General features: G+C 43.5%; 1 protein-coding gene across 3 annotated transcripts; it reads left to right on the top strand.

Annotated features, from left to right (window-relative positions):
• Positions 1 to 612: 612 nt before the first annotated feature.
• LOC138959691 (high-affinity choline transporter 1-like) lies at positions 613 to 17994 on the top strand. Of its 3 annotated transcripts, none has more exons than XM_070331276.1 (10): positions 613 to 707; positions 3439 to 3665; positions 7581 to 7694; positions 9453 to 9608; positions 10089 to 10237; positions 10989 to 11135; positions 13571 to 13700; positions 14410 to 14636; positions 14996 to 15263; positions 16332 to 17994. In XM_070331276.1, exons 2-10 carry the CDS (start codon positions 3491 to 3493, stop codon positions 16583 to 16585), a joined length of 1620 nt encoding a protein of 539 aa, XP_070187377.1. In that variant the 5' UTR covers positions 613 to 707; positions 3439 to 3490; the 3' UTR covers positions 16586 to 17994. The 3 variants fall into 3 exon arrangements, with proteins under 3 accessions (XP_070187377.1, XP_070187376.1, XP_070187378.1); XM_070331275.1 differs by lacking the exon at positions 613 to 707 and adding an exon at positions 1232 to 1496 and having other exon boundaries at positions 16332 to 17993; XM_070331277.1 differs by lacking the exons at positions 613 to 707; positions 3439 to 3665; positions 7581 to 7694 and adding an exon at positions 1233 to 1496.
• Positions 17995 to 23679: the final 5685 nt, after the last annotated feature.

Genomic DNA, 23679 nt, shown 5'->3' with positions numbered 1-23679 from the left:
TGCTGGGGATTCAGATGTTGGCACTGGTTGTATCAGTCTTCCTATTCCTTCTTGTGAAATGAATATACTTTGTAGAAAAGAACTCCTTTGAAGGCACGTACATATATATCGAGTGCCAACTGCGGCCAATTTTTGATTTTTTTTTTATCGGCCATGTCTGTTAATGAGAAAACAAACGCTAAAGGCTCACTTGCGTAGATTACATAAGTTTATTGTGAAACAGCTTTTGTGAGGAACGATTGTCAGTTTGCACAGAGATGTGTATGACACACATCTATGGTTGGCAATAGTCCGTGTCTCCGGATTTTTGCAGAATAAGTTCAAATAAAGTAGCTAATTATCATGCGCTTGGCCAACCAGACAGTGAGCGTAACATCAGACGAAAGTTTCATCTAACATTTGCAAGATCCACAAGCTACCTTTATTTACTAGACCTATTGTAATTGATCAAAATATGTTACGGAGACAACTACACAAAGAAACCAAGGAGAAGCTTTTTAATATGCACTTTAGCGAACGAGAAGAATAAGAAGAATATGCACTTGAACTACATATTCACACACCCATTAAAAGCGCCGCTTGATAGCTAACACAAGCAGTCATTGGTTCAACAAAGTGTGTGGACCATCGCTTACATAGCGAGCTTCAAGGACCGTGGGTTACAGTGAGCTTCAAGGACCGTGCGTGTTCTGCTGTGTAAATTATAGGTATAGCCAACTGTTTTTTCAAATTCTTCATGCATTGATTTTTTTTAATTTGCACTCTAAAACAATATTTTTGAAGTTGACATTCATTCAAATAAAGAGGAAATATGGCCGCTGTGTATTTTTTTCGATTTGTTTTAAAACAGAGGTAGTGCACCACAAAAACAGTGTTCGCTCAAAACAGGACTTGTTTACCCGTCGAGAGGCTATACACTCAGCGACTTTACCAGCCAGTAGTAGGCACAGGCTCCCGAGTATTCTCCGGTAAAAGACGGTGTCCAGCCGATAGCCATTCTGTCACGACGAGTCACAAAGTCAAGTTAAGCAGGGCCCTCAGACCCCGTTCTTTATTTCCAGTAGTTGTTAGTTTTCTTCCCCCTCCATTGAACCGCTATCTTGTGCCTGTGCTACAATCTTCCCCATGCTCCTGTCACAACGAGAGAAAGTCAAGTCAAACGGGACACAAATACCCCAACATTTGTTTACAGTATTTGGTTTTTTCCTTCATCCTCCGTTGAACCGCTTTACGTCTTAGTCCTGTGCTACAATCTTCCCCATTCTCATCGCGACTGACGCTCGGTCAGCGGGTTCTGTCGCTTCTTTACCTGTTGTGATCCACCCATGAACTCTTTTTAGGTGTGGAGATACAGGATTTTTTGTGTATTGCTATTTCCACGGTGTTTTGTGTAGTCGGTGGTGCATATTCGTACGTGGTTTTTACTGCCCCACTTGTTTACTGAGTCACTTTTGTGTGAGACGTGTTGTTGATCCGTCGCCATCTATCAGAGCAAGGTGAGCTGTGTCCTTGATATTCCTGTAAGATTTTATTACTGGATGTACTCTTAGGTCTGTGTCGTAGTGTATGCCTGTTGGAGTCTCGATCTCAGCGTTAGAGAGTGCTTTAATGCTTGGCTTATACAAATAGACAGACAGAATGACACAGTGACACACAAAAGCACACATACATACACACACACACTGACATGATACAGGTGACAAAAGTCTCCTATTCCAAAACACTATTGATATGAAACTATTTTAGTTCCATTGGCATACACAAGCACCCATTAAAGAGAAAGCGGGACAGATCGTGGGACAGATAGAAAGGAAGAAACGTCAGTGAAGCGTGAGTGCCCTGGCTAATTTAAGTTTAACGTCTTCACAGGAACAAGAGCCTATTAGGGAGGTGAGTGCCCGTTAAAGGCACAGTAAGCCTCCCGTAAACCATCACAGATACTGTCAGGCTTTTACACACAGTGCAAACACCCTTCCATTTGAACGCTCACCAAACGGGAACATCCTAGGTGCCCTACGTAAAGAGCGAGCAATTTTCAAAGAATTAATTTTGCGGATTGTGTCAGAGACAATCGGACCGTGGTGCGTTTTGGCGCTAGACCTAACTTTTAAAATCTAAATAATAAATTGACAGCTTGTTACACAAACATTCTTAAATCATAAAAGAATTCTTTTTTCATCAAGACAAGATCAGTACAATTCGAAGTTTTGAAAGTTTGAAAAAAGAAAAGCTCGGAAGCAGGGTCACGCAAGGTCGTGGTTCTCGAAGCAGACGACGGTTTATGTCCATCGCCAGTTCCTCTGAACAGTCAAAAGCCATCGCTAGAGCTCTTGTGAACCACAGCCGTTTGTTTCGTGCATAGTCAGAGGTACTTAATAACGTGCTATTGCAGATAAGCTCACAGCGAGTCGCATTCAAATTACTTACTGACGACTACATTGTGAAAAAGGGAAACTTGATCACACGGGTTCACGATGGCTCAGGGGTAAGATAAACCACGCAAAAATAAATTCTTTGAAAATTGCTCGCTCTTTACGGAGGGCACCTAGGATGTTCTCAAGCGGTGAGTGTTTAAATGAAAGGGTGTTTGTACTGTGTGTGGAAAAGCCTGACAGTATCTGTGATAGTTTACGGGAGGCTTACTGTGCCTTTAAGTATCAAGTCTTCAGTATGTGTGGGTGTGCGAGCGTGTGTGAAGGTGATGAATTGGAGCGGTTCTACCAGACGTGGGTGCTGGCCGCTGTTCATTGCCTCAAGGACAGACAGGGCATCTCTGAGAAAGACGACCTGATCTTCATAATCGGTTGAGATTTCCAAGATGGCAGCTGCTCGAATAGGGGTTCTAATTCTGGCCTGTAATTCGTACACTTGAGTCCTGTTGGTACTGCTGTTGTCTTCTCATGTCCCGAGGGTAGTTGAAGCTGAGCCGTCTGTGTATGCATCAGGGCTCCCCATAGCGCGCGTCCCTGCGTCCTATACGCACTGGAAGCCGAAAAAACGTACTAGAAATGTATGGAGGGAGTCCCTGGACGCACTAGACTTTAATAGAGCGGGTGCTGGGACGCACTTAATTTCATTTATCGTGCGTACTGTAGATACCATTTTCAGACTGCACTCGTCCGTTATAAGTACACTGGGACTTTTCGGTGTTAGGACCTTTGGGACCCTCTAAAATTTTGCAGTGGGGGGTCCATGGACCCTCTAAAAATTAAAAGTGGGGGGCCCGGGACGCACTAGGAGGGGCGTCCGTGGGGAGCCCTGTGCATGGATGCACGATTCCTGTGGCTAACATTAACTTTCTCCAACCCCTCATCCTTCTCTTTGTGCAAATATGTCTGCAGATATTACAGCGCTACGAGACTGCTGTCTCAGTGACGGTTAAGACCGTTTTATTATTTTTATTATTATTATTGCTATTCTCTTTTGCTTTTTTCACAGGGTCAGAGGCTGAGATCAACCAAGTCCTCCAGTTGAGATCGTGAAAAGCAAGATGGCGGTGAACGTGGCGGGCCTGGTGTCCATCATCGTGTTCTACTTGCTGATCCTGATCGTGGGCATCGTGGCTGCACGCAAGACCGGTCTCAAGGTCCGCAACCTCTCCCGCCAGGACGTCATGATGGCCGGCAGAAACATCGGCATGTTCGTTGGCAGTTTTACCATGACCGGTAAGAATCTTAAACACTGAACGAGGCAGATCAGACCGCTGTTTCGAGATCTAATAAACAAAGGGAAGTATGCGCTCTAAATGCATTCGACATGTGTAATAGAGAAAGTGAGAGTTATTCGGAACCATTGCCCTAGCACCTGAGAGAATAACACGCTTTGAAATTGTAACCGAGTGCCGTAACACTACGATTACCTCGGGAGGCGAAGTGCAATCAAACAGGATTGAAAATGTTAGGGCTAATTTCTTACCCCTATAAAAACTGTTATGCAAACCCGAAGGTTTCCATGAACATACAGACAATCGGAAACCACCAGACCCCATCACAAACAGAATTCCACAATCCACCGGTGTTGACTTAAAGGCCAACAACTCGGGTGCAGAGTCTGCTGTGAAAGGAGCGGTAGCCTCCCCTGTCACAAAATGAACAAGCGACTTTCATCCTCATGACTTTACACAAGTCGTATTCATTTAGAGCGCTTACTTCCCTTCGTTTATTATACAATGACCGGCAAGATCTGCGTTGATAAGAAATGTTTGTTTTACGCCTCACGGTGAAACCATTACGAATATGTTCCCGGGAGTTACTCCGAATTTAGATGATTAGAAAAAAATGAAGAGGGAAAATGGCCGCCGCAAAGGAGGGATGGCTGTGCTGGAGGTTGGTGTCAAGTAGAGTTATGGAGTTGGTTTAGAGACGTAACTCGATCGGCTCGGTCATTGTGTGTCAGCACTATATATACCTGGTAAAGATCTGCGTGTTTGACGGGTGCTTTTTATAAGTGGAATGTTCAGATGGTATAAGATGTTTGATGGGTTGTTGACAGACCAGCTTTTTTGTCAGTCCGAGGGGGAGCATATCGTCTTTTGGTCAATAAATATGAAACAAAAGTCGATATGCCCCCCGAGGACCGACAAAAAAGCTGGTCTGTCAACAAACCACCAAACATCGTTTTTGTCATCATTTTGGTAGTGAGAAAATAAGTGCACAATCAACCCAGGGAGCAATGCTTTGAAACACGGGTTCCGTGCTGATAACCACACGAGTCCCGGTTTGATAACCACTGGCAAACAAAGCTGGCGTGTGAAAGCAACTTTCTGTGTTTTTGAGTTCATTAAAATGTTGGGATGAATATGTCAGGTTTGAGGATGCACAGTTCTGTAGGTTCATCTCGGTATTCCACCCCCTCGGCTTTCTGTTGTAAATATTAAGCTGAGTGATCGAATGTGGAAGCTACGTTTGGTCAAAGGTCACAGAAGATTTGCGTCGTGCAGCGAAGGAAAGAATCGCGATCTTGTTTCCGACTCAGTACCTCTTTGTTTTTCATTAGACCTGTCATTCTACTTGCTCGGCTTTGCTAGATGTTTGCATATCTTGTTGCTATTTTCTTTGCTTTTATTATTGTTTCTTATTTGTGCTTCGTTTATCGATACAAGGTCTTGTGCACGGGTCAAAATGTGTGTGTCAGGGGTCGTTTTACTTGAACTTGACGTTTGTGTTTCTCCGAACGTCTGTGTATCGAAACACAGATACACGCACCCCATGACTCTGTAAGAAGACAAAACATATCGCTAGGTTTCATTATGGGGGCGAGGACGCCCCCATTCTATACGGATAGTTTAGAGGTTGACCATGGGCAGCGCCATTTTGTTGTGAAATACGTCATCAGTTTGTGTACACAGGAAGTTGTGACATCCGTCACCCTATGGGAGGGGTGAAGGCAACATTGTTCATCTGTAGAAAGTTGTGAAATCCGTCACCCTATGGGAGGGGTGACGTCAAAATTGGTCATCACAGAGTTTGTGTAACACAGGAAGTTGTGAAATACGTCACCCTATGGGAGGGGTGACGTCAAAATTGTTCAACAAAAACATGATATGTCGCATTGTGCAGGGTCAACTGCAACAAACTCAAACCGAGCCATTCATACCTAGCTGTATTTGAGTGACTTATATACCCGACATTTTTATTTCTTATTTTTAGCACAGGTGTAGGAAAAATCATGAACCAAAATGTTATTTATTTTCTAATTTAACATTTTTTTTACAAATATGACCATGGTCTTTTAAACATACAGTGACATTAAACATTGTTATGTTAAAAAAAAGAAAAAAGAAAAAAAGCTTTTGTGCACAAATCAGAAAATACATTGTACATTTTACCTACAGGCCAAACAGTGTCTGTTGGCGGCAAAGGGCCCAGCAAGTTGCTATTTTTAGATCGATTAAAAGTTGTCAAGAACAGGCGCTTACATTTGGATGTGTCCACTGATAGTAGGTTTGGTTGTGATCAATCAGAATGATGTAGGAATAAAAATGTATGACAGTTTGGTATGATGACATGTAATTCAAATATGCTGAAATGTAATATTATACATGATATAATATTATTATGGCTGTTGCCATGACCATGAACCCCAAGAAAGGTTTAATGTTATGTAAAATCAAAATACCAAAATCAAGCACCTACTAATCTGATCTACGGTGCGGCTTGGACCTAATATGGATGGACACGCAACTCGCTCAGCCAGCCAGCGCTGCGAGACTTACAGCGGCCAACTTCGCCGCGGCGCGCTCACTGGCTCAGTATTGAACTTGCGTCAAGGCCGATGCGCGTAGATTCCCAGAATGTTTACTTTCGGTTAGATTCTTCGACAGCATTCGCAGAGGTGACTGCCGTATTGTGTACCGCAGTCAGAAGTAATTTATTACTTTTGGGAGTTTAGTAACGTGATATCAGTTTTCAATTGTTCGTTCACTTATATTGCTTTCAGATTTAACACACAAGAAACAGTAGCACGGTTTTCGTTGCGAAAATGTGCATTGGCAGTGCTACGCGATCGAATTGTGTATTATGTACACGCGGTGTTCTTCTGGAAAAGACCGCGTCAGTCGTTCAGCCCGCGAGCGGTGGGATGGGGGGGTTCACATGGTTTGTTTGTTTCAGAACCACACCCATATACACACATTTCACATGTAAACCATTTGTCCGCCCCCTGTCGATATTTATCGACTAAGTTCCTTGTTTGTTTTTGATGAATGTATGTCCTTTCATGAAGTAGTTTTGTTTTTTGTTAACTTTTGCCAGTTTGCCAGTTCGTTTTTGGAACTTTGCAAAGCAGTGTCGTGTCGTCTGTTTAGGTCTGGGGAAACACCAATGAAAAGAGCCGAAGAATCCCCGAGCGTTTGCTTTTGATTATCCATGTATAACCTGCTTCCTGCAACTATGGTAACCGGGGATTTATTGCATGGGGAACATGAGATTTATTTCCCTGGTGCTTGTGAATGAAAACTCGTAAAAATGATGACAATGTTGTTGATCGAGGTACCGACCTCCTTGTTGGTGCTATAACTTGAATAGCAGCAATGAAAGTTCTTATCAGGAATTAAGAAATATCAGCTGGTGCTGCTGCTGCTGATGATGATGATGATGATGATAATGAGATGATTTTTACGACCATCTCATTTGCCGGAGGATGGGTCTAACTTTTCATGATCTAACGTGAATGACAACCACAATCTGAATATCTGCATCTGTTCAGCATTCAGACTTGATTATGTCAATGCCTATTACCGCTATCTAGTCATGTTCCGCCATGCATTTGATCATGTCCAAGCCACTATGTGTAGCAGTATAGCCAGCTTTTCTCGTCTTTAACTAGAACCGATTTCAATTTTAAGACATGTATGATTAATGAATATGAATAAGAGCCTGTTTAAAATCGACTAACACATCATTTTGTAAAGACCCCCACCTCCCCCATCCCCCACCCCTTTATCTGTTCTCTTTAAATCTTTTGGGTGTACCTTCGTGTTATTCTATGTTATAACTGTTTCTTTACATTTAGCCAAGTGTTGACTAAATGTTTTTAATTTCGACGAACACGCAAGCATATCTTGTCTTTCTGTCTGACAGCGACCTGGGTGGGAGGTGGCTACATAAACGGCACTACTGAGATAGTGGCGACGCCAGGATCTGGTCTGTTGTGGTGTCAGGCGCCCCTGGGCTACGCCATGAGTCTCATCGTAGGTAAAAACAAGTTGCACTTTTCAGACCGGTAACTGTGCACGTTGGTGAAATGTGTCGTTGCTGTCGTTGTTGTTGTTGTTGTTGTTGTTGTTGTTGTTGTTGTTGTTGTTGTTGTTGTTGTTGTTGTTGTTGTAGTTGTTGTTGTTGTTGTTGAGTGTACCCACGCTTAATGTTCACGGAGCCATTTGGCGCAGAGAAGATGTCTCTGTACATATGTCATCCAAATGGGAAGATTACTTGTGCGACCCATTTGCATCACCCCGCCCGCCATGCAGGTACTCGATCTTTGGTGGAAAGTTTATCAGTGTATTTTCTGTACTTAAAAATAGAATTTGTTTCTGCTTCATGATTTCACGTTGTTATTAGCATGCCATTACGATTTAGTGAGTCTTTAACCGCTTTGCAGTCGGGAAAATACAAAATGCTGCCCTAACGGAGAAGGTTAAGGTTTCTCAAAGTATTCAATAATTACTGGGTAAATTGGTTTCAGCGTGCATTGTGATCACAATAAATATCCTTTGCGATGATCAAGGTCGTTACGTTCTGTCCACAAGCCTTTGATTTTGCTTGGGTTATACTGAAATCTGTCGATTTTTCCCTCGATCTATCTTGATCCTGTGGTAGTGTGTGGGAAAAAAAAGCAAGCAGTCGTGTTCATCAGCTATTCTTCAACATCGCTTTCTTCAACCACCACCCCCTTTTGCTTTTGCTGCTGTTGCTGCTCCTCCTGTTCCTCCTCTTCCACCTCCTCCTCCTTCTCCTCCTGCCCCTCCTCTGAAATTCCGAGCCATAGAACACCTTCATAGAGGAGACGGGCGTTCCCATCTGACGGACTAAAATAATAATAAGAAATAGCCTAGTATACAAGAGGGAAGTGTTTTGTGGTAACCGCAAAAGATCTTGTCCCATTAGCTATTCCTTTACATCGCTGTCTCCCCCCGCGGGTTAGGAGGAAGAATTTACCCGATGCTCCCCAGCATGTCGTAAGAGGCGACTAACGGATTCTGTTTATCCTTTTACCCTTGTTAAGTGTTTCTTGTATAGAATATAGTCAATGTTTGTAAAGATTTTAGTCAAGCAGTATGTAAGAAATGTTAAGTCCTTTGTACTGGAAACTTGCATTCTCCCAGTAAGGTAATATATTGTACTACGTTGCAAGCCCCTGGAGCAATTTTTTTATTAGTGGTTTTGTGAACAAGAAACAATTAACAAGTGGCTCTATCCCATCTCCCCCCTTTCCCCGTCGCGATATAACCTTCGTGGTTGAAAACGACGTTAAACACCAAATAAAAAAAGAACATTGCTGTCTGCAACCGCCAGCTCCTTTTGCTGCTGCTGATGCTGCTCTTCCTCCTCCTCGTTCTAATCCTGCTCCTCCTCTTAAGTCCCCTGTCACACAGCTCTACGACCTTACGAAGACCATGCATGTCGATCACTCCGATCTGAAAAAGTTATCAAATCGGGGCATATCGCCGTCAAAATCCAGCACATGGCAAATTAAAACAAAGCTACATTACGACTGTACTGCGCCACGACCCAGACTTGTTTTGTGCAGTTCAAAATAGGCGTAGGGAGAGCGTGCAGCTTCCCGGTCTAGCTGAATGATACCACCCCGACCAAACCACGCTCATAGAGATCCTCCCACGTTTGGCATACGCTTAGGCACGCTCTCGGACACATTAATTAAGAAGAAGCGGCATCTATGTGTGACCGGGGTTTAAGTACCCTAGTATAAGAGGGAAGTGTTGTGTTTTACAGGTGGCTTGTTTTTCGTGGACAAGATGCGGAGGAGCGGGTTCAGCACCTTGCTGGACCCCTTTCACCACAAGTTCGGTCGTCTGATGGGCTGCCTCCTCTACATACCCGCTCTCACTGCTGAGGTCTTCTGGTCTGCGTCCATCCTCAATGCACTTGGTTTGTTTGTTTGTTTGGTTGGTTGGTTGGTTGGTTGGTTGGTTGCTTGGTTGTTGTCTCTGTCTTTTTTTCTTTTTTTCTTTCTGTCTGTCTGTCTGCCTGCCTGTCTGTCTGTTTGTCTGTCAGTCTGTCTGTCCGTCTTTCTCTCTTTCTTTCTTTCTTTTTTTCTTTCTTTCTTTCTTTCTTTCGTTCTTTCGTTCTTCCTTTCTTTCTTTCTTTTCTTTCTTTCTTTTTTTTTCTTGTTTTTTCTTTTCTGTCTTTCTTTCTTTCTTTCTTGTTAAATATTTGTGGTCAAGGGACTGGACATCTCGAACGAAACCTGTAGTGGCACGAAGTGTAGCGTTTCGCCAGTAGCGAATCATGCATGTCGATTACTTTTCAGTGTGTATAGTGAATATCATGTTTGCTGATTCCTTGTTTGTTTCTTTCTTTGTGTGTTTGCGGTCACTCAATGTGTGCACGTGCATTACATACGGACAGGCGCCACACTGAAGGTGATACTGGACATTGACCTGACTCTGTCCATCATCATATCGGCCGGCATAGCTCTCCTGTACACGCTCATGGGGGGTCTCTACTCTGTGGCCTACACCGATGTGGTGCAGCTCATCTGCATATTCATCGGCCTGGTAGGTGACTCTCCCCCCCCCCCCCCCGCCCTTTCCTGCCATTTGAGAAAAAAATTGCTATCTTGTCTTGTCTTTTCTATTTTTTTTTCTAATCTCATCTCCGCGTCTCGCCCTGTCTAATCTCATTTTGTGAGCAGCTGAGACTTGAGAGATTTAATTTAAACAAGAGATGCGTTACGGAATAAGAGAAGAGTGTGTGTGTGTGTGTGTGTGTGTGTGTGTGTGTGTGTGTGTGTGTGTGTGTGTGTGTGTGTGTGTGTGTGTGTGTGTGTGTGTGTGTGTGTGTGTGTGTGTGTGTGTTTGTGTGTGTGTGTGAGTCATTGATTAAGCCCACAATGAGACGCCAATGAGCGCTGTTCCGAAAAATTATTTTGAAATCGATTCACTGACCCGCCACTGAAGCTAGAGCATGTTTCAGAAAGACAAGGCAATCTGTTACGTTTACCCCAAAATTCTCATGCCCTTGTGTGAAAACACTAAACACACCGTCAGCAATACTGAATAGATCGGTGCTTCTTCGCAATACATATTTTGTTAAAACCCTGATTTTCTCTGTACGTTGACCATATCATTTGAGCTTCTTCTTTGTCTCTCGATCTGACTCTGGTGTGCACAAACTAAAATTCCTTCTATCTGCATATTAGAAAGATTATATGCACACTAGATACTTTGGCATAACATCAACTTGTAACAGCGGGCCTCATCATTTGAATCGGTTCGCTGACCACTGATTTCTCTGCGCCTGTTTCAGTGGGTAGGTGTGCCCTTTGCTATGACCCACGAGGCGTCACGGTCCATCACCAACAACACGGAGTGGATCGGACAGGTGGACACGCCCTACATCGGCAGCTACATTGACTTCTACCTGCTTCTCATCTTTGGCGGTATTCCGTGGCAGGTAGGTTTGCTCTCTTGGTTCACAACCACCTCACTGGTTGGCCATTAACCCTTGACTGCCGGAAAATTTAGTTGAAAATGTCAATACAAATCATAACATGCAAGTTACAACAATTAGACAAAATCTGAGAAAATCGTCTCCAGGGAAGGAAATCATCTGGCTGCACTTTGATAGGGCAACATACAGCGGTTGTTTCCCTTGTCAGAGTATTGATTTTGTCATCATTGCAAAACAAAACCAACAACAACAACAACAACAACAAAAACAAACAACAAAGCACCCCCATACGCATTGTAGCAGTCAAGGGTAGGTATAGGCATTCCTTCTCGTGTGAGCGATTCTGTTGGCAACAGCAGATCTGTTAAAGCTTTTACGCTGGACAGACACACTTGGGCTTCATGTCCGGCTACAGGCTTTGAATTGTACGCCTCTTAAAGCCCCAGTATGCCTAAAATGATTTACAGAACGATTTAAATACTCTCATGAAAAAAGCAGTTCTAACCTTATCGAACACACTTGCAATAGCATTTAATAGCATTAAATGACACAGTTCGTTTGAATGGCTATTTAGCTCGCGTAAACCACACACCTGTTTTCGTGGTTTATCTAACCCCTGAGCCATCGTGAACCCGTGTGATCCACTTTCCTTTTTTTTCACAATTTAGTAGTCAGTTTGTGATTTCAATGCGACTCGCTGTATGCAATAGCACGTTATTGTGTACCTCTGAATCTAAAACGCAACAAACGGCTGCGAGTCACACGAACTGAGCGGTGGCGGTTGACCGTTCAAAGAAATCTGGCGACATGCAGAACATTCGTCTGCTACGAGAACCACGTTTTGCGGGACACACTTCCGGGCTATCTTTTTTTAAACTTTCAAAACTTCGAGTTGTACTGATCTTGTCTTGATGAAAAAAGAATTCTTTTATGATTTAAGAATGTTTGTGTAACAAGCTGTCAATTTATTATTTAGATTTTAAAAGTTAGGTCTAGCGCCAAAACGCGCCGCCCGATTGTCTGATCAGACAATCCGGCTCGCCACGCAAAAATAAATTCTTTGAAAATTGCTCGCTCTTTACGTAGGGCACCTAGGATGTTCTCAAGCGGTGAGTGTTCAAACGAAAGGGTGTTTGTACTGTGTGTAAAAGCCCGACAGTGTCTGTGATGGTGTACGGGAGACTGACTGTGCCTTTAAAAACTAGTACTGCGCTGAATAAGAGCATCCTGCAATTTAAATACATGCCTAATGTAACCGAGTGCCGAAACACCACAATCACCTTTGGAGGCGAAGTCCAATCAAACAGGATTGAGAATTTTAGAGCTTATTTCTAAGCCCTATAAAAAATGTTATGCATTCGCAAAGGAATCCATGAACATACAGAGAGACAAAAGCCGCCAGACCCCATCACAAACAGAACTCTACAATCCACAGGTGTTGCCTTGCGAGCTATAAATAGCTCGCAACTTCTAAGGCGAACAACTCTGCAGAGTCTGCTGTGAAGGGCGACGGTAGTCTCCCTGTCACACAAAGATCAACAGCCGGGCTGCTTTCTGTGCAGAGTGGGAATTTAGCGTTGAATCTATTCTGTTCATGACACCTATATCAGTATGCTAAATTGATTCACACAAAAACATTATACAATGCACAGAATAAAGCCGGGCCACTGATTTTTGGTATGTGTGCAAGTCTTCTTCTTCTTTTCGATCGCCGATCACACTTGGAGTCCAGATCTTGAGATATAATTAGTGGTCTTCTGCAGCGCAGCCACTGGCCCGTACAGTTTGTTGTGCAGGGACTCCGGCAATGGCCAGATTTCCTCTCTCAGCACCTGGTGGTTCCTGCAGTCTCGTAGGATGTGGGCCGTGTCCTGCTCTGCTTCTCCATGTGTGCAAGTGAAAGATGCTCTTCTTGTATGTGATATGCTGGACAGATTTGTCGCGGCGAACATGATCGTGCGTACGGGAAGGATGTCACCTCTCGTCCTCTTTACCGTTCTGTCAACATACGTTTTGATTGACAAAGAAGTCTATCAATTCAAGAAACTGTGCATGCTTGTGTGTGTGTGTGTGTGTGTGTGTGTGTGTGTGTGTGTGTGTGTGTGTGTGTGTGTGTGTGTGTGTGTGTGAGTGCGTGTGTGTGCGCGTGTGTGTGTGTGTGTGTGTGCCGGTGTGTGTGTGTTTACGCGCATGCGCATGTGTGCTTCAGTTTTTGTGTGTGCATGAATGCGTTTTACGTGTGTGCGTTTATGCGTGTGTGTGTGTGTGTGTGTGTGTGTGTGTGTGTGTGTGTGTGTGTGTGTGTGTGTGTGTGTGTGTGTGTGTGTGTGTGCCTGCTTGCTGGTTCCTATCTGTCTCTGCATCCTTCTGTCCTTCTGTGTGCGGTATTCGCCCAGCCATAATTATCACTCCACCAACCATGTAGACTGCACGTGCAGGTGTACTGGCAGAGAGCTCTGTCCGCGCGGACAGTTAGCGTGGCCAAAGGACTGTCCTTCGTCGGAGGTTTTGGTTGCATCATCATGGCCATCCCTGCTGCCCTCTTTGGTGCCATTGCTTATACTGCTGGTGAGTTTTTCAGGGCCTGCTTGCCCCTAATGGTGTCACTATGAAGGCGTTAAAAACATTTATCACGAGGGCCTCGCTTTTGTCCCAGTAGCTATGTCTGTTTATGTAGATTCATATTCAGCCCTGGCCTGCACAAGACCAAATACGCACGTAAAATTTGAGATAATGCAATCTAAGGCAGAGTTCCATTGTGTATAGGAACACAAAATAACCCAACGTGCACTACCCCCCCCCCCCCCCTTCCTACCCCTTGAATTTGAGCCAGACGTCATACGGGAACGCGACGGACCTGCACGCTGAAGCCAGCCTGCCGCGTGTACTTTCAGTGGCATGTTTGTTTGCTAGTTTGATGGGTTGTTGTTTGTTTGTTTGTTTGTTTGTTTGTTTGTTTATTTTTGTCTTTTTGATCAGCTCTGGTAACCAAAGGGAAATAAGCGCTCTAAATGCATACAGCATGTGAAATAGAGTAGGTGAGAGTTATTCGGAACCATTCTCCTGACACCTGAGAGAATAACAAGCATTGAAAGGAACAAACGACTTTTACCAGTGACTAATCCATGTTCGCAGACTAGAGCGAGCCAGACGGCATACTATACGGCAACGCGACGCTGGTGTTCTTTCAGTGGCATGTTTGTTTGCCGGTTTGATTGGTTGTATCTTTTCCTTGATTATCGTTGTCCTTTTAATAAGCACTGACTAATGTTCGCAGACTGGAGCCAGACGGCATACGGCAACGCGACGCTCCTGAGCGTTGACGCCAGCCTGACGCTTCCCTTGGTGTACTTTCACATGACGCCTGTGGCCGTGTCCTTCATCGGACTGGGGGCTGTGTCCGCCGCCGTCATGTCCTCCACCGACTCCTCCATCCTCTCCGCTTCAACCATGTTCGCCGTCAACGTCTTCTCCGTTATCCACGAATCCATCTGGAAGATCAAGGTGAGGGTTCAGGGCTGGGACCTAGTGTGTGAAAGAAAGGGGCTTCCAGGGAGGAATGTTGGATGATGCAAAGGGTATAGCTGGTGATCGCTGGCAGCCTGGCGTGTGCCATACGCCATCTCCGTGTCGTCTATATATAAAGTTAAAAAACAAAGGATTACTGTACTCACCGATACAAAGACGACACAAGACGATAACGAATTTTTGCTTCTGGAAGCTTCATCAGTAAAAACAAGAACACAAAAGACAACAAAAAGCAGACGCAACACGGAACGAACAAGGTTTCAAAGAAAATGGAGGGGCGTCTATATATGATATCTTCTGCTTTGATGGGCCTGTACTATTTCTTTCTGTTTCAGCCGACAGACACAGTGGTGGTGTGGGTGATGCGTGGGGCCCAGCTGGTGATCGCTGTCATGGCATGCGCCATGGCCATCTCCGTGTCGTCCATCTACTATCTCTTTCTGCTCTGCTCGGACTTCGTCTACGTCGTCCTGTTCCCGCAGCTGATTTGCGTGCTGTACATTCGCTGGAGCAACTCCTATGGCTCCCTCGCCGGCTTTATTATTGGCCTGACCTTCAGGATCTTGGGAGGGGAGCCTGGGCTCAGCCTGCCTCCTACTATTGGTACGTTTGCGAGGGATCTAAAATCCAAAAACAAATAGACTGCCAACGTTCCAATATTCAGAATTAAAAAAACAATGAAGGTATGTTATCGGTACGTTTGATTATTGACAACATTAAATTGTTGTGAACGTAACGTTTTGTTTTGTCAATAATTAAACGTTCCAATAATATTCTTTTCTTGTTTTCTTGGGTTTTTTATCACACACACACACACACACACACACACACACACACACACACACACACACACACACACACACACACACACACACACACACACACACACATCCTTCTGGCCAGTTTGTTTTTAACATCTTTATGAATTACATTCTTACGAAATCGATTAATCAAAATGTTTTTATCAATCAATCAATCAATATGAGGCTTATATCGCGCGTATTCCGTGGGTACAGTTCTAAGCGCAGGGATTTATTTTTAATTTTTTTAATTTTTTTATGCAATTTATATCGCGCACATATTCAAGGCGCAGGGATTTATTTATGCCGTGTGAGATGGAATTTTTTTTTTACACAATACATCACGCATTCACATCGGCCAGCAGATCGCAGCCATTTCGGCGCATTTCCTACTTTTCACGGCCTATTATTCCAAGTCACACGGGTATTTTGGTGGACATTTTTATCTATGCCTATACAATTTTGCCAGGAAAGACCCTTTTGTCAATCGTGGGATCTTTAACGTGCACACCCCAATGTAGTGTACACGAAGGGACCTCGGTTTTTCGTCTCATCCGAAAGACTAGCACTTGAACCCACCACCTAGGTTAGGAAAGGGGGGAGAAAATTGCTAACGCCCTGACCCAGGGTCGAACTCGCAACCTCTCGCTTCCGAGCGCAAGTGCGTTACCACTCGGCCACCCAGTCCACTGTACACAGAGAGCACCCAGGCTGTTCAATGTTGGTATGTGACGAAGCGGAGCGATGGTCTTTTCCCATGTAGAAACTGGCTAGATCTGAGATGTTTGCAAAGGGAAGGACTGTACGCCTTACAAAAAGAGGTAGATCTTCCGTCTACACAAGCTGAAATTCTTGTTGTCTTGTTCTTCAGAGTATCCATGGATGGATCCCGTCTCCGGGCAGCAGTTCCCGTTCCGAACTCTCTCCATGCTGATCTCCGTCATCTGCATCCTTGTCTTCTCGGCCCTTGCCAGGCTGCTCTTTTTACGTCACATCCTGCCGCCATCTGCAGACGTCTTCCGCTGCTTCCGGGACACCCAGGGCGCATGTCCGGATGGAGTTGTGAACACCGCTTACGTTCCTGAAGCAAAACTTGTACGTTACTCTGCTACCACGGCGATGTAACTGACTGAACCCTGTTATGGTTTTCCTGAAGTTGATGTGGGCTCGTTGTAAACATCATCAGCGTATCAGTCTTTGTGTTCGTCTCCAATGACGAAGTTACAGCCTGAATCCTGTTATGGTTACTGTGGGGTTGCTGTGCTTTCGTTAACATTTTGGCTTATCTTACTTACATCTTTAATACTGTCTCCCATCTTCATTTTCTGCGCTTTATTCATCACCCATCGGTGTTTGTTTTTTAAGGAATGTGCAGCTTTTCTTTTACTGAAGATGAGTGGGGTTTTTTTTGTTTTTTTTTGTGACAAATATATTTGTTTATTTATTATCATTGCTTAACGTCTAGCTGACTACGGAGAGCCGTCTCAAGTTGAAATCACAGAATTAGCAACATCAACGTGTTGATCACAAAGTTTAAGACCCAACTTTGTAGTGGAAGTAGAATGACGTCATTTTTATTTTAAAACGCGCGTAACTTGCTTCAAAATTGACCAAAATTAATGCAGTTGTTTTGCTTTTGGCGTTTTGAACTGGCGTGTATGTGATGTCTGGCGTGTATGTGATGTCTGGCAGAAGATGAGTGTTCATGAAAGTGTATTTTTCAAGGCAGCGGGAACTCAAGCTTTGACACTTTTCCCCTAGTCTCAATTTTTTTAAGTTCAGGCAAAGCAAAGCAGTTCAACTGGTACTTTTCCTCTCTTTGTTCTTGTTTTTAAAAATCAGTGAAATTGTTAAGAAAAAAAAACCCACGTACATGAAGATTATTTTGTTTGTTTCGGGGGGGGGGGGGGGGGGCAATTTTATAACTTGTGTGTGCGTGGTTTTTGTGTGTTGTGCGACGGGCGCGGTGGCGTGGTGGTAAGACGTCGGCCTCGTAATCGAGAGGTCGGGAGTTCGAATCCCGGTCGCTGCCGCCTGGTGGGTTAAGAGTGGAGATTTTTCCGATCTCCCAGGTCAACTTATGTGCAGACCTGCTAGTGACTTAACCCCCTTCGTGTGTACACGCAAGCACAAGACCAAGTGCGCACGGAAAAGATCCTGTAATCCATGTCAGAGTTCGGTGGGTTATGGAAACACGAAAATACCCAGCATGCCTACTCAACGAAATCGGAGTGAAGCTGACTATGATCTCAGAGTATAGTGCGGGGAACCCAAATGGGCAAACGAGCTCACACGTAACCAGACAATTCTGGAACGCTGAAGAAGAAGAAGAAGTGTGTTGTGTGGGTATGTATTGGTGTTGATATAGAAAATACTACATCGCTTGCTGTGTCGTACCGGATGTACACGAGTTGCTTTTTATATTTAGTCAAGTTTTGACTAAATATTTTAACATCGAGGGGGAATCGAAACGAGGGTCGTGGTGTATGTGCGTGCGTGTGTGCGTGCGTGCGTGCGTGCGTGCGTGCGTGCGTGCGTGCGTGCGTGTAGAGCGATTCAGACCAAACTACTGGGCCGATCTTTATGAAATTTGACATGAGAGTTCCTGGGTATGATATCCCCGAACGTTTTTCTCCTTTTTTCGATAAATGTCTTTGATGACGTCATATCCGGGCGGCTTTTCGTGAAAGTTGAGGCGGCACTGTCACGCTCTCATTTTTCAACCAAATTGGTTGAAATTTTGGTCAAGTAGTCTTCGACGAAGCCCGGACTTCGGTATTGCATTTCAGCGTGATGGCTTAAAAATTAATTGACTTTGGTCATTAAAAATCTGAAAAATGTAAAAAAAAATAAAAATGTATAAAACGATCCAAATTTACGTTTATCTTATTGTCCATCATTTGCTGATTCCAAAAACATATAAATATGTTATATTCGGATTAAAAACAAGCTCTGAAAATTAAATATATAAAAATTATTATCAAAATTAAATTGTCCAAATCAATTTAAAAACACTTTCATCTTATTCCTTGTCGGTTCCTGATTCAAAAAACATATAGATATGATATGTTTGGATTAAAAACACGCTCAGAAAGTTAAAACAAAAAGAGGTACAGAAAAGCGTGCTATCCTTCTTAGCGCAACTACTACCCCGCTCTTCTTGTCAATTTCACTGCCTTTGCCATGAGCGGTGGACTGACGATGCTACGAGTATACGGTCTTGCTGAAAAATGGCAGCTACTTGACTAAATATTGTATTTTCGCCTTACGCGACTTGTTTATATTTAGTCAAGTTTTGACTAAATATTTTAACATCGAGGGGGAATCGAAACGAGGGTCGTGGTGTATGTGTGTGTGTGTGTGTGTGTGTGTCTGTGTGTCTGTGTGTGTGTGTGTGTGCGTGCGTGCGTGCGTGCGTGCGTGCGTGCGTGTAGAGCGATTCAGACCAAACTACTGGGCCGATCTTTATGAAATTAAAATGAGAGTTCCTGGGATTGATATCCCCGAACGTTTTTTTCCTTTTTTCGATAAATGTCTTTGATGACGTCATATATGGCTTTTCGTGAAAGTTGAGGCGGCACTGTCACGCCCTCATTTTTCAACCAAATTGGTTGAAATTTTGGTCAAGTAATCTTCGACGAAGCCCGGACTTCGGTATTGCATTTCAGCTTGGTGGCTTAAAAATTAATTAATGACTTTGGTCATTAAAAATCTGAAAATTGTAAAAAAAAATAAAAATTTATAAAACGATCCAAATTTACGTTCATCTTATTCTCCATCATTTTCTGATTCCAAAAACATATAAATATGTTATATTTGGATTAAAAACAAGCTCTGAAAATTAAATATATAAAAATTATTATCAAAATTAAATTGTCCAAATCAATTTAAAAACACTTTCATCTTAATCCTTGTCGGTTCCTGATTCCAAAAACATATAGATATGATATGTTTGGATTAAAAACACGCTCAGAAAGTTAAAACAAAGAGAGGTACAGAAAAGCGTGCTATCCTTCTTAGCGCAACTACTACCCCGCTCTTCTTGTCAATTTCACTGCCTTTGCCATGAGCGGTGGACTGACGATGCTACGAGTATACAGTCTTGCTGAAAAATTACATTGCGTTCACTTTCATTCTGTGAGTTCCACAGCTACTTGACTAAATATTGTATTTTCGCCTTACGCGACTTGTTTAAATATTGAACTGCGAGCGATAGCTAGCTTTTCAATATTTGAAAAAGCAACGAGTGTAAATTTGGCACGACACAGAAAGCCATATAATTTTCTGTTTTTATATTTAGTCAAGTTTTGACTAAATATTTTAACATCGAGGGGGAATCGAAACGAGGGTCGTGGTGTATGTGCGTGTGTGTGTGCGTGCGTGTGTGCGTGTGTGTGTGTGTGTAGAGCGATTCAGACTAAACTACTGGACCGATCTTTATGAAATTTGACATGAGAGTTCCTGGGTATGAAATCCCCATATGTTTTTTTCATTTTTTGATAAATGTCTTTGATGACGTCATATCCGGCTTTTCGTGAAAGTTGAGGCGGCACTGTCACGCCCTCATTTTTCAACCAAATTGGTTGAAATTTTGGTCAAGTAATCTTCGATAAAGCCCGGGGTTCGGTATTGCATTTCAGCTTGGTGGCTTAAAAATTAATCAATGACTTTGGTCATTAAAAATCTGAAAATTGTAAAAAAAAATAAAAATTTATAAAACGATCCAAATTTACGTTCATCTTATTCTCCATCATTTGCTGATTCCAAAAACATATAAATATGTTATATTCGGATTAAAAACAAGCTCTGAAAATTAAATATATAAAAATTATTATCAAAATTAAATTGTCCAAATCAATTTAAAAACACTTTCATCTTATTCCTTGTCGGTTCCTGATTCCAAAAACATATAGATATGATATGTTTGGATTAAAAACACGCTCAGAAAGTTAAAACAAAGAGAGGTACAGAAAAGCGTGCTATCCTTCTTAGCGCAACTACTACCCCGCTCTTCTTGTCAATTTCACTGCCTTTGCCATGAGCGGTGGACTGACGATGCTACGAGTATACGGTCTTGCTGAAAAATTACATTGCGTTCACTTTCATTCTGTGAGTTCGACAGCTACTTGACTAAATATTGTATTTTCGCCTTACGCGACTTGTTTTTTACTCAAAACGTCCCGCAGTCGAGGCGTACACAGTCATTGAAGACGCTTCTTTTGGAACCTAGCTCGATCTCTTCCAAAGCCTCTTGCAATCTTTCACGTCAAAGCAAAGAAACATCACGTTAGAAAGTGTAGCGTGTCGTGTAAGTTCTAAAAACTCTTCCAGGGGAAACAGCGGCGCAAATGAGTTTCCATAATGACGTTTGTCTCGGTGACTTTGTCATCATAAGCAGTTAAAAAGCAGGTCCCTGTCAAACTAGTTTGACACGACCTCATTTCCATGATATACTGTTCAAAAAAAGAAACGCATATTTGCTACTTGCCAAATTTGTTTTATGTTTCGAAAAAATTAACAGAAAATCCAATATTTAGATTATTTGTTTGAAATTTGGTATGGACACAGTTGAATGCACACACAGTTCATTTGAATACGAATACGAATACGAATACTTTATTATCTCATACAGAGAAATTTCAGTGTGGTGCACATTAAAAGACAAAACAAATAATAAGACAACAGATAAAAATACCATACGAAGCATACTACACTCGCGCACGCATATGTACACTAACAGGAATAGTAACATGATTCCAAATAGGTTAAAAGTTTAACGCTAAAAACTATCATTATCACAGGACTAGATATGTCATTGAACAATATTTATCACAGGACTAGTCATTCGAGGGTTATCACACTCAGCATAAGGGTGCACATAAAAAAATATTCATCACAGAAATCAGTGCATATGTTCACCGGCACACATACTAGTTTTAATTAACTTAGGTATTTAAAAAGCCAATTGACTTTGGAATAAAACTGTTCTTAGTTCTGAGCGTGCGGAATCTGGGAGTGCGGAGGCGACGTCCTGAGGGCAGGACCTCAAAGTGGTGAGCGAGCACATGACTACTATCCTGGATGATGCAACGGGCCTTTCGCACCACACGTCGTTCATACAGCACAGTCAATCCTTCCTGTCTCACCCCCACAATCTTACCACATGTGTTCACCACCCGCCCAAGCACATTCTTACTCTTCACACACTCTTGCATCTTCAAATCAATCAGTCAATCAATACGATTGGGTGCCGAGGCTGTCAAGTCAGTAGGGGGTGTGACTGCCTTAAGCAGCAACAACTGCCCGGCACCTTCTGGGCATGGACTGGATCAGATGCCGGATATCTTGCTGTGGGATGGTGTCCCACTCCTCCTGAAGTGCCTGCAATAGATCGCGGTGATTTGCCGGCGCTTCTTCTCGCCTGCGCACACGTCTGTCCAATTCATCCCAGAGGTGTTCTATCGGGTTCATGTCTGGCGACATGGATGGCCAGGGAAGCACCTGGACATGGTGGTCGGTGAGGAACTGGGTGGTGAGTCGTGCTGTGTGCGGGCGAGCGTTGTCCTGCTGGAATATGGCATCCTGGTCAGCCAGAAGAGGAAGGGCGTGTGGGCGCAGAATTTCCTCCACGTATCGCTGGGCAGTTATGCGCCCTTGGACGTGCACCAGGGTGCTCCTTCCAGCGGTATTGATCGCCCCCCACACCATGACGCCTCCACCACCATGAACGGGTGCCTCATCCACACAGTTGGGCGCGTAACGTTCGTTTACTCTCCGGTAGACCCTCCTCCGACCATCATGTCGCTGGAGCAGGAAGTAGGACTCGTCGCTGAACCACACGTGTCTCCAGTGATTCCGGACGGTCCAACGAAGGTGCTGGTTGCCCCACTGCACTCGGTTCTGGCGATGGCGGCGGGTGAGGACAGCTCCTCTGTGAGGTCTGCGAGCTCTCAAACCAGCTTCGTGCAGGCGGTTCCGCACGGTCTGGTCCGATAATCGGTGTGGCCCGGGGAGAGCCTGGACAGAAGATGAGGCCGACAGGAAACGATTCCGGAGGTGGCGGAGCCGTATGAAGCGGTCGTGAGCAGCAGTTGTCGCCCTTGGTCTTCCCGCTCGTGGCAAGTCAGCATGCAACGGAGCCAGTGGCTTGAAACCTGACCCACAGTCTAATGATGGTGCTCTGGGACACGTGGAAGTGCCTGGCGATTGCACTTTCACTTTGGCCTGCTTGTAAACGACCCAATGCAATTTGACGGTCTTCTCTGCTCAATCGGGCCATCTTTCGTCGCTGAATTGTCGTCTGATTTCTTTGTGGCGAACAATCCGCTTTTATGGGTTTTGGAAGACATGGTGAGAGCTCAATATTCCCCGAGTTTCACGAGATTACACTGAAGCATGACGAGTGGTCATGCCAAATGAGCAATTTTGACATTGTAGCCACTGATAACGCATGCGTCACGTGCAGAGCTCACTTGTGGCAATGGACGAAAGGTCGACGACCAGATAAACATTTTCTGCAGTTTGGTGGATATCCTTGTAGCCATATAACTAAATTAACCAAATATTACAAGCTATGCGTTTCTGAACAGTATATATACACGTGTGGTTTGAACGATATTGTTATCTCATGAGTGGTCTTCTCTCAGATATGTAGGATAAATGATGTTATTCACATTGTTGATTTGTATGCTGTTTTTGTTTTTGTTTTGTTTTGTAATGTAAAATGCCCAAGAAAAAGGATAGAAATGTGTAAAAAAAATATATATATATATTGTGTAGCTCTGAGAGAGAGAGAGAGAGAGAGAGAGAGAGAGAGAGAGAGAGAGAGAGAGAGAGAGAGAGAGAGAGAGAGAGAGAGAGAGAGAGAGAGAGAGAGAGAGACTTTTGACTTTTGACTTTTGGATGGTTTATTGTACGTATGGCCATTGGCCCATATACAAACCAGGGAAGAGGGGATGTGGGTTAGGGGAATTTTACACATATACACGTCTTACACATTTATCCTCACATGTTATATAATAATCGTTTACAATTACACGTACCATCTCTAACATTGCAGTGTTTCAACATGCAGTTGTCGACGTTTTATGGCGTGAAAAATGAACTTAGCAACGATGCGACACCAGTCCCGTCTCTTTTTTTTTTCTTTATATTTTTTGGGTGTCGTTCTTTTTGATAACTTCGAGATATATAACACTGATGTCATTGGAGAGAAATAC

Source organism: Littorina saxatilis, linkage group LG2 (assembly GCF_037325665.1).
Source record: "Littorina saxatilis isolate snail1 linkage group LG2, US_GU_Lsax_2.0, whole genome shotgun sequence".
Lineage (NCBI taxonomy): Eukaryota > Metazoa > Mollusca > Gastropoda > Littorinimorpha > Littorinidae > Littorina > Littorina saxatilis.
The sequence above is the reverse complement of the archived record's forward strand: the minus strand, read 5'-3'. Positions and strand labels throughout refer to the sequence as shown.